Consider the following 22,147-nt stretch of genomic DNA (forward strand, 5'->3'; position numbering starts at 1 on the left):
CACTGACATTAATCCCATCATTTATCAGTAAAGCTTTTTCGGTGCGTTTGCGGTCTGTTTGTGGTGTCTGTACGTTTGTATCTTCTTCAGTATCATTTTGGCCCTAATCTTCGGTCTACATGCACTGTGCTGTTTGTAGAGGTGTGTGCTGTTCAATGTTTCTTGTTTGTGAATTTGTGTTCTATGTCTTTGGCGTTGCCCATTGCCACTAAACCGGGTTTATGTTTATTATTTTTGCTACTGAGCATGTTTCTGTAGCTTTTTGCATATATACTGAAACAGGGTTCACATTTGAATGATTGATATCCTCCTCTGTCTCCCTTGTTTACATTGTATTTTTGAACGATGTGGCTTGAAATGATAAAGTTAAGCAATTTTGATGAGGATGTTGTCTGTTAATGGCTGTTTATGTGGTGTATATTTGGTTTTGATGTTTGTTTTTGTATATGTGGTGTTTATATGTTTGTGTCTCTAGTTCATTGTCGTTGTGAACCTTGCCTTAAGCCCCTACACATGGCTGGTTTTTGAATGTTCGACAACTGGGCTTGTCATGATATTATTGAATGCTGTCTCTACGTATATTCGCCATTTTACATGACCTTACACGATCTCAACTGGATTTCCTTTTGGTAATTTCTTATTAGCATATATTTATTGAAACATGGACATGCAGAATGGCGCTAGGCGACAAAATGAAAACAAGACACACGTGAACACGGAAAGGCGCAAAATCTAGGTCGAAAACATTTTACATTGCTAGTGCGTGTGTTCGCTCTTGGTTTGTTCGCTTTTCGCCATCAGTTGCAATGGTTCTCGCTCCGCGAACGCTTGCAAAAAGTGATCCCTTGTCGTGTTTTAGTGCGTCAGTTTATTTTTAATATATTTTTTTTCTTTTCCAACGCTTACGAATCCTATCTCATTAAAAATGTCATTTTAAATTTGTTGCATTCATACAACATGAAAATAATCCGCAAATACTTTTATTAAATAACCAAAAAACAATTAATTAAATACTCTTGCTTCCTATTCAATATTTATACGAAATCAATACAGAAACAAGCTCAGTAGACAAAAGTTTAAACATAAATCCCGTTTCATGGCATACGGTTATCGCCAAAGACATAGATCACAAAAAATCACAAACAAGAAACATTGAACAACAGAACATAACTCAACAAACAACACAGTGCGTATATATACTTTATAAAAAGCTAGGTCTGATTACCAAGGATTGTTAGGTACCGCCTTGGAACGGTCAGTAAAATGTAAGTTTACTGGGGGTTTAAATCAGTTTGCGTGAACAAGCTCACTCTTATCCCAACAATCCTGAATAAAGTAAAATCGCAAAAGGTTAATCTTATCAAAGTATGCATCAACTTGAGGAAACTTAATAATAAAACAAATGAAAGTAAACTAATAGGCAAACCCCAAGTACTTTAATAATTAGGGATCCTAAATGTATCTGCAGACGGAGGAATACAATTTAGAGTACCTAAGCATTTTTTATACGATATAGTTACTGTTTGAAACTATGAGCATCACACACAGTCTGCTGTAACTAATAAAAGGTATAAGATTGTGTGATCATAGAGTTTCATAATAAAAAAGCAACATTTTACTAAAACTGGGAAAAAAAACATCATTTAAAATAAAAACGAAATGTATTAGCTAAACCTTTCCTCCAAATGATTACCTAAATACAATTTTAAAAGAAAGTGACATCAGACCTTAGATATCTACCTGTCTCATTCATTGCCTTTTAATCTTTATCAGACAAGCTGAAATTCAGTTTTTAAATATTTCAATGAATATTTTCACACCACTGACTTCATGGCTTACCAACCATTACATTTTACTGACTGTTCAAAGGCGGTAGAGTTCTTGATAAACATCCTATTTTTATAAATAATATATTCAGTTTGTTGCTAGTGGAGTTTTTTTTAGTTATTCCGTATTTCTTGTTTTATGTTTTTTTTCTCTCTGTTTAATGGCATTGACTTTGACGTTTCAAATAATGCAGAACAAGTTTATACTCTTTCCTTTAAGCTTGGAACATATTTTTTTTATTGATATTGAATATTTTAAATCCCTTAACTAGTTACCAGTTAATAAGAGAGTTGAACAAATCACTTTTAAAATAAAAACAACAACAAATGGTTAAGCCACTGATTGCATGGATGTGAATGTTGTTCACACCAATTCAATGCATTGTCATAGAACTATGTTTAGTGAAAATGGAGCTTTTTCTATCTCAAAGGCTTAAGGTTTTGGACCGGAATATTTTTATTACATACTGTTATTCGTAACGTCTAAAAGAAATTGACGTCCTCGGTTAGGCTACGTCCCATTCTTCTTTTTTCCGTAGCATGTTCAAACCCATAGATTGAATTAAAAGAAATGGTTAACAAGCATAAAACTATTTATGAATCATATACAGATAAAAATACTCACAACAACTTATACTCTTCCAGAGAATAAAGTATTTTCATCATGAAAGACATTTTGGCTGACAATTCAAATACTAGCTTTAAAAGGGCTAGACACCTTAAAGTCCCCAAAGCGGCAAAAACATTTGTTCTTAAAAAAAGTGTAGAATTGTAAATACGAGCAAGTATGAAGCCGACAATGCACCATTTTACATGATTAAGAGTATATTTTGAAGCTGTCTTAGCCGTTTACAATAGCGCATAATGGTTTCCCAGTTTATAGTATGTATATGCAGCGCGTAAACGTGACGTGTTTAGAACCGATACATATACAGATGCTATTTTAACTTTACTGGTTTTAAAGTATAAGACAAATCCAGTAAAGTTCGAATTGGAAAAAATACGCAAAAAATGCGAAAACACATGTGTCGTTAGCGATGTGATACATCAGTGTATCATCTGGTGTCTAGCCCCTTTAAGCTTTTAACACTAAAACAAACATGGATATGTACACTATGTATACAAGTATGTTTAGTATGTGCAGTAAACTAATCAAGAACATGTTTTTACCAGTTTTTCCAAAGACATATTCACGCAGATCCAAGTTCACTATTAACTTTAACCGTCCTGCAAGAGTTTCATTTTAGGTTTTAGTAATCAATGAATCATTATGATATGGACGCATTTACGACGATATAGAATTTCATTGATGCCACTCTCACTGTTTTTGTTCATAAATTAATTACATTTCACATTAACGAACAATGGCTCGAATATAATCATTGTTTAACCCCGATCATACAAGTCCGTTAGATTACAATAACACTGAAATTGTTGTTTACTTTAATGGGATGGAACACTTTGCTAAGTTATGGTTTTAGGTTATCCGTATACAGTGTGTGTATACCACGTGATAAATTGCGTCATAAATGCGACCCACGTCTTGCTGGTTCTGGTTCGCAGCAGAACAAAATGCCTTGTAGTTTATTTGTCAAAAGTGCGTTGGTTGACTGTCCAACCAATTGTTTGAGTGCAGAGCAAACACAAAACATGTAGCAACTCATAGATACATAATATTTACGTGAACAAATTACCATGCTTCGTATTTTAAATATATACATAGTTATATCAAAACAATGATAAAAATAACAAATTTACTGCGTACCAGAATATACAAAGGTTTACCTTAATAAAGATAATAAAACTAATACTAAAGTGAAACTTTTACATGCATAGTTTAAATAAAATATGCATAATTAAAAAAAATGTCGGTTATCATATATGATATTTTAAATTATTAGATTAGTATTTACCCTTGATGACGTCAGTCCGAGTTCACTAATAGCAGCTTCGCTCCGTTCAATATATCATCCTTAAGCATCCGTAAACTTGCGAACGTCATTTAATATCATGTTTCATTTGTTAATTATTGTTTTATTAAGGTTGAACTCATTAGGATGTGTTATATTGGCTACTCATTAGTTAAGCAGCTATAGATTGTCAAAAGTACGACAGCCCATTGTTTGCTTAAATCCGGAAGTTACGGACATTATGTTTTAAATTTCCGAAAATTACCAATGTCAGTAACCCAAATGGGCTTGTTAGTTCCATGTCAAGAACATTAAAACACTCCATTAACTGTAATTTCTAAGGGCTGTGTTAGAAAAACAGATGATTTTGCTAACTCCATCGAAAAATAAATGTGTTATTATCTAAAGCGGAATTTTCTAATTTGGCCAGTGTATTTGTTTAAATACTCTGATATTGAATGAAATAGTTGATTGGATAAAGTATCATGAACACCAATTAACAACCTTCTACCTTAAATCCACAGAACTGATAGCTTTGTTCGAAGTTATGTTCGAAAAAACCTTTCGAAATTAAACAAATATTTACATGTTGACAACTGTTGTTGCAATTGTCACAATGCCTATTATTTATTGTGTGTATTATGTTAAAGAACAACCGTTCAAATGTATGTTCATTTGGCGCCGAGGTAAGGACCTTGCCTAGAAAGTCAGAGAACCAATGATCGATCATGCTGCCGACGGGAACAAGTTGTTTTCTTGTTTTCTTTCATTGTTGTTTACTTCATTGTAAATAAAATTATCTTTATTTCTAACCTTCGTCTTCAATAATCTTCAATAATGTTCTATACTTGATATTTTAGATATAGATATTGGGTTTATAAGAACACTCAACAACACAAAATATTGAATACTCTCCGTCATATTAACCGTATTCTTTAAGTGAAAACGTTTGACACATGTCCATTAGAATAGTGTACTAAGTATACTATATCAACAATGACAACACGTAGGGTATAAGCATGGTTTTAAAAAGGACAGGGTGCTTTGGAAAAATGCTACAGGAAATGGACAGGGTGTTAAGGGAAAAAGGCCCATTGTATCAGGCGTTAAGAAAAAACATTATGAATTTGACAAAAAATATTGAGAATTATGTTTGATTAAAATGTTGTTAGGTTTCAAGGGCCAACTATGTAATGTTTGAATGCATTTATAATCTTCTTACAAGTTTTAATCAAAACAAAAGATGTCTTTAACAAGCTTAAGCATTAAAATATATGAAGATAGTACGGTGCCTATGCTGGTCGCAATGAGGGCAGAGGGATGCCACCAGAAAGGAAAGGGTGCAACATCCTTCAATATCTCTTTAGCTAAAACATATTAACGTTTAATATAATTTCCTACTTGTTTACAATCCTAATTATCATCAATCCTAACGGAGTTTGATATTGCCTAACTACGATTTCCAAAACACTGTATATCAAAATGAAATGCTGTTGCTTCGGGTGAATGATTTGTTTATGTGAAAGAAAATTTCGGAATTATCACAAACAAAGAGTATTTATAAATAGTTTGATATGCCATCGCTTCACAATCTCGAAAGCAACCGAAATGTTAAACACAACACTAAATAATGAATACGTATTTAATTTCATTTATTCATAATTTTTTTAACAGCACATCTATCAAAACAAAACAACAATACACAATCTAGCATAAAAACCGGGACAATTAAATGAGTAATACAGACTCAAATGTTTACATCATATTTTCAACAACAGCATTTTCTGAATGTTTCTTTCACTTTTCTATAAAACATTTTAATATCACCGGTGTTTCCGCTCGGGCCCATAATGCCCATTATTGTGGAAAATAGTCCAAGTGAAAATAACAAAGAAAACCCAATTGTACAAAACAAAAATATTCCGAAGCGAACGATGAACTGGATTTGAGCAAAGAACATAAAAACGCTGGCTCCAAGCGTTGTGCAAGCGCCTGAAAAAACGGAAATGCCCATGACTTCGAGCATGTCTTGAACACGTGACTTCCGGTCTGCTTTTTGTGACGTGTGGTATCCTTCCGCAAGATGTACGACATAGTCCACAGTCAAACCAACAACCATACACATGTTCAAGGATTCGAGAATCTGAAAAAGTAGAATTCAACAAGAATTGTATAAAACTTGACATGTTTAAACATTGCATATATCGCTTACTGAATATTCATATATTTACCGATTCGTGAGAAAACCGTAAAAATATGGGCAAAGCTTTAATATGAAATGTTGTACAGTATCTAAAATAAATCTAAATCAAGCAAATCGAGGTTTGTGTGTTTACTTGTTTGGTATTTAATGCTAGCATTTGAAAGAATGAATATACCCATTCAACTTACACCTAGTTTCCAACCTATCAGCGGAATTATGCCAATAACGCATATTGTACTGCAACACATGGAAAACGTGGCACAGACGCCGATGACGATATTCTGTGTTGCTATCGTCAAAATTGGAAGTGCCAGAACGATTCCCAGAACGATTCCAAATATGGCATTATCCGATATTGTCTGTAAACGAAAAATATACCTGATTATCACAATATCAAGTTAAATATAACCAATAAGCATTCTTTGAAGAGGATGGAATGCCAGTAGATACCAAGTTAAATATATCACATACGCATTCTTTGAAGAGGGTGGAATGCCAGTATATTTTAAGTATATTACATACAACATACCTTCTGCACAGATAGGGAATGCCAGTAATCTTTCGTGAGTTGAAATCCATTTTGCAAACCGGGAGGCATATTCTTCATCTATTAAAATACAAGTTGTTAAATGCCAAGGTTAATCTGAAAATCTAACACTTAAATCAAACGTTCAGTCAAATATAGAACTGCTAGTACCGGTTCGCTGAGCGTCCCGATGCGATGACCCGAAACTTTATGGACACTTATACATATATGTTAATGCATTTGTTAGTCTGTATTGTTTTGTACGTCCGTTTGTTGAGTGCCTCTCGATCAGTGTGTGTTTGGTCCCGAGCATTGTGCCTTTAAACAGGGTCTTTGTTAGATGTATTGCTACTTTGCTTACAAAGTTAGATAGATAGAATCATTTTCAACATAACATTTACACTTTAGTAATACATGGTAATTTAAAATGAAGTCAAACAGTTTTAAAACAATATATATGAATACTATTAATAATATTAAGCCTCGTGAATCAACATTAAAATTACGTTAATGCTACCATACAAAAAATGTTCAAATAAAACTTTTATTCCCTCTATGGTCCTTACAATATAGTAGTGTTTGACATAGGAGTAATACTTTCAAACAAAACATTGAATTATCTCAGTAGGGTTTTCAATGAAAGACATTTAGTTTTACATAAATATATAGATAAATAACTAGCTGAAATGATGAAATAATATGTTACTTTGACAATGACAGTAAATAAAGTCACTATTTAAGTAAAATAAAACACAACGTTTCAGAAATATCTGTATTTGTTAAAAATACAGTCTTATATTAGGATTGATTTTACAAACTACATGTACATCGCATGTAATTCAAATATTAACCTATACGAATGACAAAAAGTGATCTACTTAAAACTTAATAAAAATATCATTAAGAGAAATGCAAATACATTTCACACAAAAATTACTTAAAAGGTTTTCGTTGGCATTAAATTTAAAAGAAAAAATAGTTTTGGTTCCATCCATGAATGGCAAAAAATAAAAGATCCCGATTTTTTTTACCTTAGGAATGGCAAACCTCTAACATTCAGATATTTAATAATTTGTACCATCGATCTTAACTCTGAATCTGGTAGGATATTTGTCAATTTCACTGATGGGTGTAAACTTATCCATTATATAGAAAATGGAAAGTTTGGAATCGATTTCAAATACATGAAATTGCTAAATTTATTTCATCCTACTTACAACTGGCAATCACTGCTCGTTACCAATATGAGACCTAAGATGCAAGTTAAAAACAAATGTATACCTGCAATTTATTCCTTAAATTTTGAATCAAACTTTTAAACCAAAACAATGATGTATAGTCAAAGTGAATTGAATAAGGGAAGTAACCAGAAGTGTCTCTGTTTGTATGGCGAGGAATCCACTTTAACGATACATGAATTTAATTTGATTTTCTAATTATAGACCTTAAGACAAACTCAAAGGATAAATTTTGATCAAAGGTTACTCCAAACATTTAGCTGAAGACATTGATTCAATATAGTGGCCATTTAATTTTACTATGAAGCTTGGACTGGAATTTTAACCGTTGTTGGGACCCTAATAGAATAGACTCAGTCTTTCCAAGGTGCATGGAAAGCTTATTGCATATAAGCCACTGACTGTCATTGTTCCGGTGATTTGTTGAAATAATTTCATTTTACTTTTACCTAACACAAGCATTGTTGAGACGTCCGTATATCGGAACAACAACGGGATGACAGCAGACATGTCATAAACATAGATTACAAAAAAGGAATGTACCTAAAATTGACCCTTTGTGCACCACATCGCAAGAAATAATAGATGCTGTTTTTCTTCAACTAACTGAATTCTATGAGACAGATAGGAAGTAAACCAATTAATAGACAATCCAGTGAGGCACAAGGCCTTTAATTTAATCTATAACTTTAAGTGATTTATTGTATCAAAAGCCTTTTGAATATCCAATAGGACCACGTCGACATACCGTCCTTGTCTATCTGTAGGATGAATCAAACAGGTATCAGTTCAGCATCAGCTTGACACTATAGTTTCAAATGTGTAATTAGATAAATTACCTCTTCTTTAACGAATGCTTCCCATCGTTCCATGACTGGTTTGCCCTCAACATAACCGGAGGAGAAACGTCCCAAGGTCAGGTTTACTTGTATACCGAGGTAAACAATACGGTTTCCATAAAAGACACCTACAGGAAATAAAGTTAATCTAATAAAAGTGTGGCGATATGGACATTGCTCATCATTACCCATGAAATATAAGTAATATCTCGCATCAACCTCATTTAATAACCAGGAAATCTTTCAAAACACATAGCAATTGATTTATTGACAAATATTGTTTTTCAACAGTTAAACACAATTAACTACCCCTCAGAGGATAAATTAAACGTGTTAAATGTCGTAAATTCGTTTAACCGGTATTGGAAAATGTTAGCAAGTGCAAGATTACTAAAACTGTCAAGGACGCCAAATTCTTATAGGAAAGCTTCTAAGCTTTAATTAGTAATTATTCAATTCATTTACGTTTATACACTTTCAATACTTGAAATGGAAATAAAATGCCACTTATAGCTTCGTGACTTTGAGTGATAATATGTTTTGAATATTTTTCTAAGCATTTTTACCATATTTAGAAATACGCGATACATATACATTTGTTTTGATAAACTAAACATGCTGAGCATTCAATTGCTTGTGAGTAATGTTCTAATTTTCCGAAGTGTAAGTACTCGTTTCTAAAGTATATCAGTGTTTATGGTAACTTACTAAAGTCTGTCTTCATGGGCGTTGAATAAGGGCTCACGCCTTCCCCAATCAAGCTCTGGTAGCGGTCGAACGTCGTCTTATTTTTAAAGCGGTATCGGTCGTTAAGCCAATACGAGATTGGGATCTGTAAACATACATTAAGTTTTTAAAGCATTATATTTCGCACTAATGAATTTACGAGTCGTATTAGACAACTCTTGCTTAGTATCTAGTGAAAGTTTTGACAAATTTATTTATCCTGAAAGAGGTATATTTTTCATTATAACGTTAGTTCATCAAACGTGCTATTAGTAGGAAAGGTTTACCATAAATGTAAAACAACTTCAAACATTTTATGTGGTGCATGATATAGGTACAAAATAAACTAACGTCGTCTTAATACATATGTAAACAATACTTATTAAACACATTGCACATGTTCTTACCTCTAGTACATTCGGAAATGATGCATTTAACTTGAGCGTGTTGTAAGTCAGACTACGGGCTTGCATAAATGTGATGGCTTTTCTGTAAGACCAGGGAAGTGCAAGACTCTCTTTTGAATCAGATGACTCCTCCTGAAATAATGACAACATGCAATACCAACTGTTTTACCGTAAACGATTCAAAAGAATGAGCTGTGCTTTAATGAAATGTTTTACAGTCGAAACCCGTTGGCTCGAACTTGCTTGGCTCGAATTCCTCGTTGGCTCGAACTTGATTTAGAGGACCGATTTCTTTATACTGAAGGTTAACGATCCCGCTTGGCTCGAATTTTCCGACGCTCGAAGTATTTTCGCCGGTCCCTGAGAGTTCGAGCCAACGGGGTTCGACAGTACATTTCAAAATTCAAGTTGCACTCTTTCCAAATTTTCATTATTTGCGTATCCCCAAAACTCACAAAAATAGTATACATGTAATCCTTTATTGAAAATACCCATTTGTGGATCAGTCAGAAGAGCGAAATGTTTGCAATTGATTAGAAGGCAAAATGTTGTTTTGTTTAAGTAGTATTGACAAAAGTTAAATTTGATAACAATATTGTAAATACAGGTTAAAAGCGTATCGTATATCATCAGCTGATTCAAACACAGTATCATCTTCAAACCAAAGTACAAACAAATTCAAATACGGAATCAATTATTAACTAATCCTTAATGACACACCGTTATTGATAAATGTAATTGTTTTATCACGCAAAGTGTGATTCCAAATGACCTTAAAAATACAAGTGTGAAATGTTCTTGAAAAGACGTATATAAGTGTGAAATGTTCTTGAAAAGACGTATATCGAAATATTACCCGTAAAAACTGGTCGAGGTCTCGTGCAAAGCACGTTATTTCTGGTTCTTTTGTTGTGAAGTCACGGCGAACTTTGAAATGGTCAATTTCAGAGTCAGAAAAGTTGTGGATCTTATCACAGAAGTTCTGAAATGACATATTACATAAGAAACGGCGTTTACATTTAATGAACTGTTCGTTAAAACAAATAACTGAACGTTGAGACCGAAAAGAAGTAGAAATATTTCAGTGATTTTGTTGGTATTAAAAGGACCTTGAATACAATAGGCATCGTGTTTTGTTTATCATTTGCACGTTTAAATAATGTAACATAAATTAAACAGATCAGTCATTATATAAGTATACTAACAATTAGTACAATACACTATCGAATTGTAAAATCATAAAGCATATTCCATTCATGTGACAGTCTTTCGGCGAATTATCGCTCTGGCATTTTCGACAGACGTTTTTGTCATGTATCATTTTGATTACCTTTAGGGCAATCTGTGCCTCTTGGGTGTTTGGATTGAACGATGAATCCATACTTTCTTCGCCTATACACCGACTCTCTGAAAAATGGCAGGTCGACATGTCCCGCTCATTTAAGCCCCAGACAATGTACACCACGACGTTACGGTCGTTTTTGTTAGGAACAAAACCGTGGAAATCAAAATCAAGCGCTTTTCCATAGTTGTGAGATTTTCTGTAGAATTGAACCTGTAAATATATAGGCAATGTAAACATGGTCAAACTTTCGGCTACTGGGCATGTTTCCGTAGTTTTTCATATAAATATGGAAATATAAATTAAGGCCTGATGAAAATTAATTTCGGATATTTGAGATTCGCAATATAAAATCCTGCAATGTATTCGAACAGCCGGAAGGAAATATACCTTTTATAAAATTTTAACCAATGAATATGATATTATTAAGTTAATCTAAGCTTTGCGCAAATTTATTATTGTAGTTATGATTATTGATGTATTTAAACAACCAACAACATTGCCATACCTGTTCATTGTCCAATTTCAGTTTCGTGATGCTGTATGCAAAGAACCCAACTAGTGATAACAGAACAATCAGAATAATCCACTTGGCTATGAAATGGGTCACAAACCGGAAGTAATGATCACGGAAAAACCTGACCAATGCTTTGCGTTGTTGTTTTTCTATTCCACTTGTTGACGTCGCAGGTGATGTTTGATCGGAACATTCAGATAGCTCTGCGTACACACTTTTCACTTCTGTCTCATTTTCAAGCTGAAAATCCGAGTGAGGTTGTGAACAGTTCTTAAATCTCATGAAACCGTATTCGTCCTCGTCGGTTTTGAAGGCTGAGTTTATCCTACCAACAACATTATACCTTCTTCCATTGCTAGCCACTGCACTGTTATCTTCGAACAAGCTGCTTATATTTTGTATCGGGTCAACGTTGTGAGGGGTTGGAGTTGGCAGTTTTATTTTATCACTTTCTTCTTCTTCAGTTTGACAAGATTTAAACAAGCACCGTTTGAATTTCTTTGAAAAACACGGCCATGATTTGTCTTTGAAGTAATAATGATGCATTATCAGAACAGTGGGAAAATACACAACCACTGAAACATAGTTCACAATGACTAAAACTCCAGCAAAAAGACCGAATGACTGTGTTGCTAATAGTGGTGAAAACGAACTTGTTAAAAATGCAACTGCTGTTGTCAAAGAGGTGAAGAACATACTCTTGATCGACTGTTTGTAAGCGGTTGTAAGTCTCATAGAAAGTGAAGAATGTTCCTGGTATCCAGTATTTTTCCAAACGTCAAGAAAAACAAATATGTCGTCTGCACCGATGCCAAGAATGATAAACAATGTTATGACGTGGAAATATCCGATGTATCTAAAGTCTAACGCAATTCTGTAGATAAGATTTGTGCACAGAAAACTCGTCAAAATGCTCATGACGGCAAAAGATGAAATCCATAGGGATTTTGTATGGTAAACAATAAATCCAAATATAAAAATGACACTCCCACCTGCCAGCATCATGTCGTAGAATATTTGTCTCACTATATCATGTCTAAATAATAAATAGCTCCAATAAGTAATTCTAAAACCAGAGGTTGCTTCTCGGACATCGTGGATTGTTGGTTTAAAACTGTTTATGAGAAAATGTTCCATTTCGTCCTCCATCTCATCTATCTTTTGTTTTAACTTGAGTGGAAATCCCAGGGGCATAATGGTGCGTGTAACTGGTGCATGCACGCCCTTCGGAGTTAGTTCATGATCTGATGACAGAAAGTATGCAAAATCGCCCTTTGTCTGATTGTTTGTCATTGCAGCATACAGCACTTGTGCAATATTATTGTATTTAGGGTCGAAGAAGACTGGATTGACACTCTTGTATGTTCCGTCAAAATAACGTAACACCGACGTCGGTTTATGGCAATTAAAGGTAGCATTTTGAACACAGAATTGGCTATAGTTCGCCATGTTGGACATTTCGTGTTCAATGGTCTCTATTGCTTTTAGATTAGTCTTTGTAAAAATGTTTCCTCCTCCAGTGTCGTAGTACAAAACAATATTTGCGCGATCGTAGGCCATGGACCTGTACCATTTATCGAAGCCCTGAAAAGGTTTGTGATAATATATAAAAAGTAAAACAACGTTAGTATTTCTACACTACTCTACTTGACATATACGTATACCAGTAACGCGGGAATTACCTTCCCAGATTATACATGCTGAAACGACAAACTATACCATCATGCAACGAGGCTGAAAAGGCCTTAAAAAGCATCTGAGAAAAGAACATAGTTGGTGGTCAATGAGCTTTGTTCACATAATAATCGAATAACATTTACAACTAGAAGTCTACCTGAATAAACCATTTCCGGACATATCTGTTTTCATACTCGTGCCGGAAGTTCCAGGCGAGGGACCGTCTCATCCAAGGAACTTCCCAGTCATACATAGGTAGCGTCTCAAACTCCGTGGGAAACAAATCGTAGCCGGTCCACAGCAGAATTCCGGTAACAAGTGCGATGAGGATGTGGCCTCCAAGGGTTAGAACTGGTTTGAAGAAATATAGTAGATCATATATTTTCATATTATAGAACAGAACAGAACATAAATTTATTTCATTTAAAAAAATAACATAATTTCATACAATGAAATAGATCAAAATGATTCTGGATCATTGGCATTAAATAATACATGTTCATATATACATGGCGATCGGCAAGTCAATACATGAAACGAAAGAAATTTAAGTAGTTAAGACAAAAAGAGAAAAACTTTATATGTCAATGAACAATAAAAATAAGCCAAGGTGAATGTCCCGATATTTATGAGACTAATTGAGAAAAAAGTCTTTTGGAAGCTTGATTCAGTTTAGGGTGATTTTTCTACAAACAATGCTTCCGTTCAAATAAAAATAGCTATGTACGTATTGAGAAATCCTTTATAATTATTTTTGGAGTTATTGTTTTTTGCGGTAGATATAACTATGCACAAACAATGAAAAATAATATAAGAATAAACATACAAAACATGGATTTCGGGTAATCTGTGACCCATCTGCAATAGAAGAAGGGCTTTTCCGATCCTCCTGACAAATGTGTTCCATTTTTCTTTGATACATTAGTTTTCCTTCGACAGGAAAAGCTTTTAGCACAACATAGTTTGCGTAATTTGTTTGTTACCCCACAAAAGCACACGTTAGACTTTTCTGAATCTACACTGTTATTTTGTTGGCAAACTGTACTTAAAGTTCGTTTAATTCTAGTACAACTGTTGCTAACTTCCTCCATATTATCACTCGATGTTGGCGAGGAAAGTGTGCTGTTCACGTTTTGGACGTCAGTTAATTGTATTGAAAACATGTGATTGATGGCCGTTTGGTCATTGACTTCGCTTTGTCGTTTGTCGTGACACAGCGTTACATCCAAATACTTTTCTCGGTTATTGACCTCCCTGTTGGGAATTTTCGGGAATACTCTATCAAAAGGAGTTGCTTGGCTCAGTATTCTAGATTCGTTCGTGTCATTCCTGTGTATTTGGTTATGAACATTTATGGCGTCAAGTCTAGGGTAAGTTCTCGGAGCACGGCGAAACGTTCCATACACGTTCCCTCCGTATCCCTGCAGTTCAAAATCTCGAGATGTCGGCACATTGGATTCATCTCGGAAACATTCATTGTCATAGTAGGGCTCTAGATCCCTAAATGGTTCACTCTCGGATGAGAGGTAATCTTCGTACCGGTTCCGTCTCCTATCTGAACGACGTCCAAGTGTTCCCCATGGAGTGCTCATTATTTCCGCATGGATAGCTTTGTTTACTTCAACAGTCATGTGGTGGTGTTTTAAATCTTCCGGGTATGACAATGACCTGTTTAGTCTTTCACTAGCATTAAATGTTCCTTGCAAAGACTGGTTACTGTTGGAAGATGGGATAAACGCGTAATTATCCTTCTGTTTGCTTTTTCTAGGAGCGGGTGTTGGTGCTGACTTGCGGACACGGGTTTCGACACCACTGCGATAGATGTCAAGAACATCATCACGTGTGCTGGCGTACACACCACCATCCTCGTCACTCGCCATTATGTAAGCTTTTGCTTATTTCACCGTATGCATTTTCTTTTTTTCTGAAAAACACACATTGTTGTCATTCTGTTCTTGAAAAGTAAAACAAAATACTAGTACATTCGAAAAACCCGTTGGGTCGAACTCCAAGGAACCGTCAAGACTACATCGAACCTCGGGGAGTTCGAGCCAAGCGGGAATGCTAACATTCACTATAATGAAATCGGTCCTTTTGATCCAGTTCGAGCCAACGAGGAAATCGAGCCAAGCGAGTTCGAGCCACCGAGGTTCGACTGTAATTTGTGTTTCAAAATGTATACAACAATAACCTTAACATTTTCCTCTGACGATTTTTGTTTTTGTTGTGTTATGTGTGTTGTCATGTAGCGCTATAATCTTGTTAACATTCGGAACTACTCGGCCATTTTTTTATCGAAAACATCCTCGGATGTATGCCGGTACATTAGTTGAAGTAGTTTTTTTAATTCTATCAAAATGTAAATGCAGTGTTTTAGCTTGTATTTATTGATCTAAGTTTAAATTGGTTGCCAGTGAAGTGTATTGTTGCAAACATATTTAAGATCCACAAGAGTTAAGTCATTAAGTTTAGCTGCTAAATTAAATAACTACGCGATCATCTTGCAGCGGACTTAAACATACCGATTTCTGAGTATGTAAACCGTCCAAAAATACGTCCGTGGTTGTTTTCGATAAAAAATTACTGAGGAGTTCCAACTGTCTTGTTCACTGTTCGTTTGGTCATAATTTCTATGCCTGTACACAGGCTCTTGGTAAGTTTTTTAGGCTTCTAGGTTTGTGCTTGAACTCTCCTTTGTTTTATAAGTCACATTGGGCCGATTGTTCAGTACTATGTTCAAAATTCTGAACAATCGTTCCATTGGGCTAACAAAACAACCGTTAAATCGTTGTTAATCGACCTGTTTCAGAGCATGAATACGAGCCTTTAAAGCTGCACTCTCACAGATTGAACGCTTTGACAACTTTTTTTTTATTTTTTGGCTTGGAAGGAGTCAATTTTTGCGAAAATGAATGGAAAACGGTTATATAAGATTGCTGACAAAAATTAAGTCACACAGCATTATACTTATTAATATAAGTATAAGTTTTTTTATGTTATATGCATTTGTCTTAAACCGTTTGTAACGATTTAAGCCATAAACATTAATTTTCGAACGGAAATATGAAAATCTGCGATTTGATCTTTTGTCAGCAATCTTTAATCTTTGGTTTGCAGATATTTACACAAAAATTTGCTATTTCAAAGACAAACAATAAAAAGGTTATAAAATCGGTATATCTGTAAGAGTGCAGCTTTAAGAAAAAGTAAAGCTCGTATAATTTCTTAATGATAACTGATAATATACGAATACCACTGTTATCCATGAATATATAGAATATTGATGTATGTTTAGTAAATTGGCGGTTTAACAAACCGTCAACTTGATGACTCCAGCATGCTGACATGTTCACCTCTGAATGTATTCGTGGTTGTTTATTTATTGCTATTTGCTGTAAACAAGTATTTCATTTATGCAAATGTGCCTCTTAATGTGTTTTATTTCCTTCTACGTTTGTTTATAATTTTGTGCCTTTGTGTTTAAATTAGATTGATACACCTTTTGAGAAATCCATTTAGAAATGTCCAAAATAAATAAATACCAAGATACCATGTCACTGAGTTCTGAAAAACAAAAAATGTGACGTTGTTTGATAATTCGTTTAGTTAAGGAATGAATTGCGGGTTTGATGTCATTATCGGGGTATGAACGCAATTGAGCTGGTTAATGTGTGTGGAGTCCGAAGGATACTGAGGCTGGATCCGCAATTGATGGTATTGTTCTATTTCAACTGCAAACGAACGAGTAATGGTCTAATATGCATTTAAAGCCCCAAAAGCGTATTTGTTATGCTACATTATGTTATGTTATGTGATGCTATGTTGGTCAATGTTATACGTTATGTTATGAAATGCGAAAATGGGGGCTACAGGGAATGCCCATTAGTCTAAAAGCTACCCAAGATCGTGTGAAAAGGCACCGGGATCAACCAGTTAGTCAAGGATATTCTCAAGGACTGTACATATTTAAAGGCACCGGGATCCACCAGTTAGTCAAGGATATTCTCAAGGACTGTACATATTTAAAGGCACCGGGATCCACCAGTTAGTCAAGGATATTCTCAAGGACTGTACATATTTAAAGGCACCAGGATCCACCAGTTAGTCAAGGATATTCTCAAGGACTGTACATATTTAAAGGCACCATGATCCACCAGTTAGTCAAGGATATTCTCAAGGACTGTACATATTTAAAGGCACCAGGATCCACCAGTTAGTCAAGGATATTCTCAAGGACTGTACATATTTAAAGGCACCAGGATCCACCAGTTAGTCAAGGATATTCTCAAGGACTGTACATATTTAGAGGCACCAGGATCCACCAGTTAGTCAAGGATATTCTCAAGGACTGTACATATTTAGAGGCACCAGGATCCACCAGTTAGTCAAGGATATTCTCAAGGACTGTACATATTTAAAGGCACCATGATCCACCAGTTAGTCAAGGATATTCTCAAGGACTGTACATATTTAAAGGCACCAGGATCCACCAGTTAGTCAAGGATATTCTCAAGGACTGTACATATTTTAAGGCACCAGGATCCACCAGTTAGTCAAGGATATTCTCAAGGACTGCACATATTTAAAGGCACCAGGATCCACCAGCTAGTCAAGGATATTCTCAAGGACTGTACATATTTAAAGGCACCAGGATCCACCAGCTAGTCAAGGATATTCTCAAGGACTGTACATATTGAAAGGCACCATGATCCACCAGTTAGGCAAGGATATTCTCAAGGACTGTACATATTTAAAGGCACCATGATCCACCAGTTAGGCAAGGATATTCTCAAGGACTGTACATATTTAAAGGCACCGGGATCAACCAGTTAGTCAAGGATATTCTCAAGGACTGTACATATTTAAAGGCACCGGGATCAACCAGTTAGTCAAGGATATTCTCAAGGACTGTACATATTTAAAGGCACCATGATCCACCAGTTAGTCAAGGATATTCTCAAGGACTGTACATATTTAAAGGCACCGGGATCAACCAGTTAGTCAAGGATATTCTCAAGGACTGTACATATTTAAAGGCACCAGGATCCACCAGTTAGTCAAGGATATTCTCAAGGACTGTACATATTTAAAGGCACCATGATCCACCAGTTAGTCAAGGATATTCTCAAGGACTGCACATATTTAAAGGCACCAGGATCCACCAGTTAGTCAAGGATATTCTCAAGGACTGTACATATTTAAAGGCGCCCTCTGTAGGTTGATGCCAAAAAATGCATTATCGTGTTTGACTGATTTGACTTCAAATGATCTAAACAAAAACATGCATATGATTTAGGTAAAGAAAATTTAGGTACAGATAAAAATTCTTGGCTATATTTTGACGCCTTTTTAACAGGGGAATTTGTGGCCACGTACCTATTAATTTAAAAGATATTTTTTCTGTACCTATATCATATGCTTTTTGTTGTTGTTTTTTTTCAGAAAAATAAAATTGGTTAGACATGATTATGCATTAAAATTATTTATTATTTTTGCACCAACCTAAATTGTGCGCCTTTAAGCTTAATGTTGGCTGTCTCGGCACTGTTTCAATAAGTGATTTTAGTCTCGGGACCACCTGAATGTTACGTTAAGGTAAGGGCGGAATGACCATACGATATTTTTTATTGAAACGCAGTTAATGCCGAAACTGCGGTTACGTCTGGTTATTATGCTAGGCCGAATTAAGTGAATTGCTAGATTTTTATCCTATTTTTAATGGGGGCGGGGTTGACATTCTTTTTTGTAAATGGCTGTTGACCGTTGAATATGAGTTCATGCTCTTGTTATTGCATAAGTCACCATATTCATGTGTGCCGAGACGAAGCACGAACACTTTCGTAGCAATTCTCCCTTTTCACATGTGAATATTATACATCGACACCGTAGGTATGAATAAACGCCGTTCCCTGACAATACCGGACCGATACTTAATTACAGACCCTAGTTCAAGCATTTTTTTAGTGAATTAAATTGAAGGGACGGCGAAAAAAGAGGGGGCGGGCGAGGATGAAAATCTAGCAATTATTTTACAGTCGCCTAAACGATGTTATTGAAAACTGATCCCTGGGGATTTTTTTGTATCCAACAATTAGACATGTCAAATTCTTATCGAAAGTCATCGGACCGTTACATAAGTACATGGCCTTAATTAATGCACATTTAGTAGAAATTAGTAGTGAAGTCTCGAACCACAGTGCCGTAGGCATTTTATCCACTCCAACAGTCACTTGTGATGGTGAGTCAAAAATATTGACATGTTAACGTCCAAATGCACTCCTGGTTGCTCATTTAGAGACTGTAAACAAGTGTTTTATCTATGCAAATTTAATTCAGATGTTTTCTCGATATGGTTTATTTGTTGTTATTGTTGTTGTCCTGTTTTATAATGATAAACCTCTAGGTTGTGTAGGTATAAATCTAAAGATATACCTTCAGGTTTTGCTTTTATAAATCTTAAGATAAACCTCTAGGTTTTGGTTTTTATAAATCTGAATAATTATATGATTATGACCTTAACGTTTATTTTTGGTACATTAAATGATGTTGTTTACGTGTGATTGACAATGCCATTATGTATTTACACATTCAATTTGCGCAGCTTCTTGCAACATCTAATTGTTTGTATGACAGAGTAGGGGAATTGTTGTTCTGTAAATTCATGAAATATATTGCTTATGTCGGAAAAATAGCTCATTCAGCTAATATTTCTTGTTAGCACATTCCCGATTTGAAATAAAGATTATTGCATCTTGTATCTTGCTCGCAAAGTTATCTTTAAAATATATTTTACACCTTTATGATATGATATGAACGCTTATGTTTACTTAAAGTTCATTTACAATGCCTCTTTATATGTATAGTCCAGTGCTTTAGCTAGGCCCAAATAGCAGGGGGAGGGGGGCTGCTACCCTTTTCCGACACCATGATGTCCTTTAACCATGCCCCGTAGTGCTATTTTCTTTGATGATTATGAACTACTTTTGATTTTTATTGGACATATTGTCATGTCAATTTTCTGAAATTAGTAGGAAAATATTAAATTGACATAATTTTGACACTTAAGTAAAGATAACAGCTCAGATTTTCATAACAAACTATCAGTATTGAAATTAGTTACAACATATGCCTGATTTGAATTAGATATTGGCCCTTGCAAGTGCCCAATAAAGGCTCATTCAATGCGCATCAAAAGTTCCCTTTATGACCTAGCCCCCTGCCCTTTTTAAATCCTGGCTGGAGCGCTGAGTAAACTGTGCTCATTGTTAGGCTCATTTTGTGATGAATGAATAACACTTATTAAACAATATTTACACCTCAACTTCCATTCCTTAAATGAACTGCCTTTCAGCAATTGCGTTCATCGATTCGGATATGTTCGGATCGTAATTCATTGCATAACAATATACATGAAAGCTATTGATCTTGTTATTAGTTGTATTGTGTCTGCAGGTCCCATAAAATATAGATCAACATTTTTAAAAGTGTTAGTTTATTATATTTTAAATAAAATGGTACCAGAAGTGTTTCAATTTTACGTTTTAAAGTGATTTCAAGTGGTTGATCTTTTCTCGCCTTATTGTGACGTCATTTGAACAAAAATGTTTCCGGTTATAGTCGGGTCGTTCTATTTACAGAATGGGTAAGAACGGATTGCTTAAAGGTTTTCTTAAATAAAATGAAGATTTTTTTTAACAATTCTTGAATAAAATAATGAACTATTGGTGTAAATATAAGGAATGCATTGCGGGGTTGATGTCATTATCGGGGATATGAACGCAATTGGGTTGGTCCTTCGGACTCCACACACATTGACCAACCCAATTGCGTTCATACCCCGATAATGACATCAACCCCGCAATTCATTCCTTAAATAACAGCTGTTGTTATGTGCTCTTCCCCCGCCCGCAAACAACACTAAAATGTTACCGTAGCCATTTCAATGCAGATGATCCATTTTAAGCATAGATATATATAAAGCACTTGCTTCTAAAATCATGTATAGACGTATATATAGTGCTGTTTGCTTCTATGCATTTTTCATTACATTTTGTTATCATATATTATTTTAAGTAATTAATCTCACGTAAGTGTGATTGTTTAAAACTCCACTAAATTTTAGAATACAAGATCCCAAATTACATAATATCTCAAACTTACCTTAGTTGTACGTTAAATCTCCTTAAAATGTTTGCTTACGTTTTTGCGATCACATTTAGACTATACTGATGATGTATCTAATGAGAAATGATACACAGTGATCAGACATATTTCGCCACTATATTTAAGTGTCGACCCCCTAGGCAACCTGTATGATACGATATATAAAATAGTTCCGCATGTTCGAGGTTTAGATTTAAGCGTTTTCAATCTTAATTAAGCAGCCAGTAATCATGTATTCACCGAACGTCTACAAACATGTATATTGATCATTAACTACGGAATATATTGAACCCGTTTTATTATTGTTGTTGTTTTTCTTTGTTTATACACAGATATCTGCCCCGGGAGTTGTTTGCACTTTGCATTTAGAGATATATATCGCCTATTTATTTCAAATAGCTTTCGTTATTTATATATTTTTACTCCTTTTTATACATTTAAACGGCACATTCTAGCTGCTAAATTAACGATTATGTATAGGTTATAGTTCATGTATTGTAAACAAGAGCACCGCCTGCGGGTGCTGAACGCTCGTCTAATTTTATCCGTTTATTGTTTATTCATTTCATTTTGTTAATTTAATAGTGAACAAGTATTCCAAAGTTTGAACGTGATAGCTTTGATAGTTTGCTTGTAAGTAACCCAAGCACACAAATAAAAAAAATCAGACTAGCTAAATGAACTAAAATATCCCCCACCTTCCTTATACGTGACTCAAAAACCCATTTGATATATTGAAGGCATTATCCATTAATTGTGAAAATAATTGAAAT

At 34.8% G+C, this 22,147-nt stretch overlaps 1 protein-coding gene across 1 annotated transcript; it reads right to left on the minus strand.

The window, feature by feature from the left end:
• Positions 1-5,425: 5,425 nt before the first annotated feature.
• On the minus strand, positions 5,426-21,504 carry LOC128209263 (uncharacterized). Its single transcript, XM_052913217.1, has 12 exons — positions 21,372-21,504; positions 14,038-15,135; positions 13,369-13,562; positions 11,526-13,118; positions 11,006-11,230; positions 10,532-10,657; positions 9,676-9,807; positions 9,251-9,374; positions 8,543-8,670; positions 6,469-6,546; positions 6,128-6,298; positions 5,426-5,879 (listed from the first exon to the last, which is right to left on the minus strand). The coding sequence occupies exons 2-12, from the start codon at positions 15,089-15,091 to the stop codon at positions 5,505-5,507; spliced, it is 4,200 nt and encodes a 1,399-aa protein (XP_052769177.1). The 5' UTR covers positions 15,092-15,135; positions 21,372-21,504; the 3' UTR covers positions 5,426-5,504.
• Between the last annotated feature and the right edge of the window lie 643 nt (positions 21,505-22,147).

The sequence above is a fragment of the Mya arenaria genome, chromosome 11, assembly GCF_026914265.1.
Source record: "Mya arenaria isolate MELC-2E11 chromosome 11, ASM2691426v1".
In the NCBI taxonomy this organism is placed as follows: domain Eukaryota; kingdom Metazoa; phylum Mollusca; class Bivalvia; order Myida; family Myidae; genus Mya; species Mya arenaria.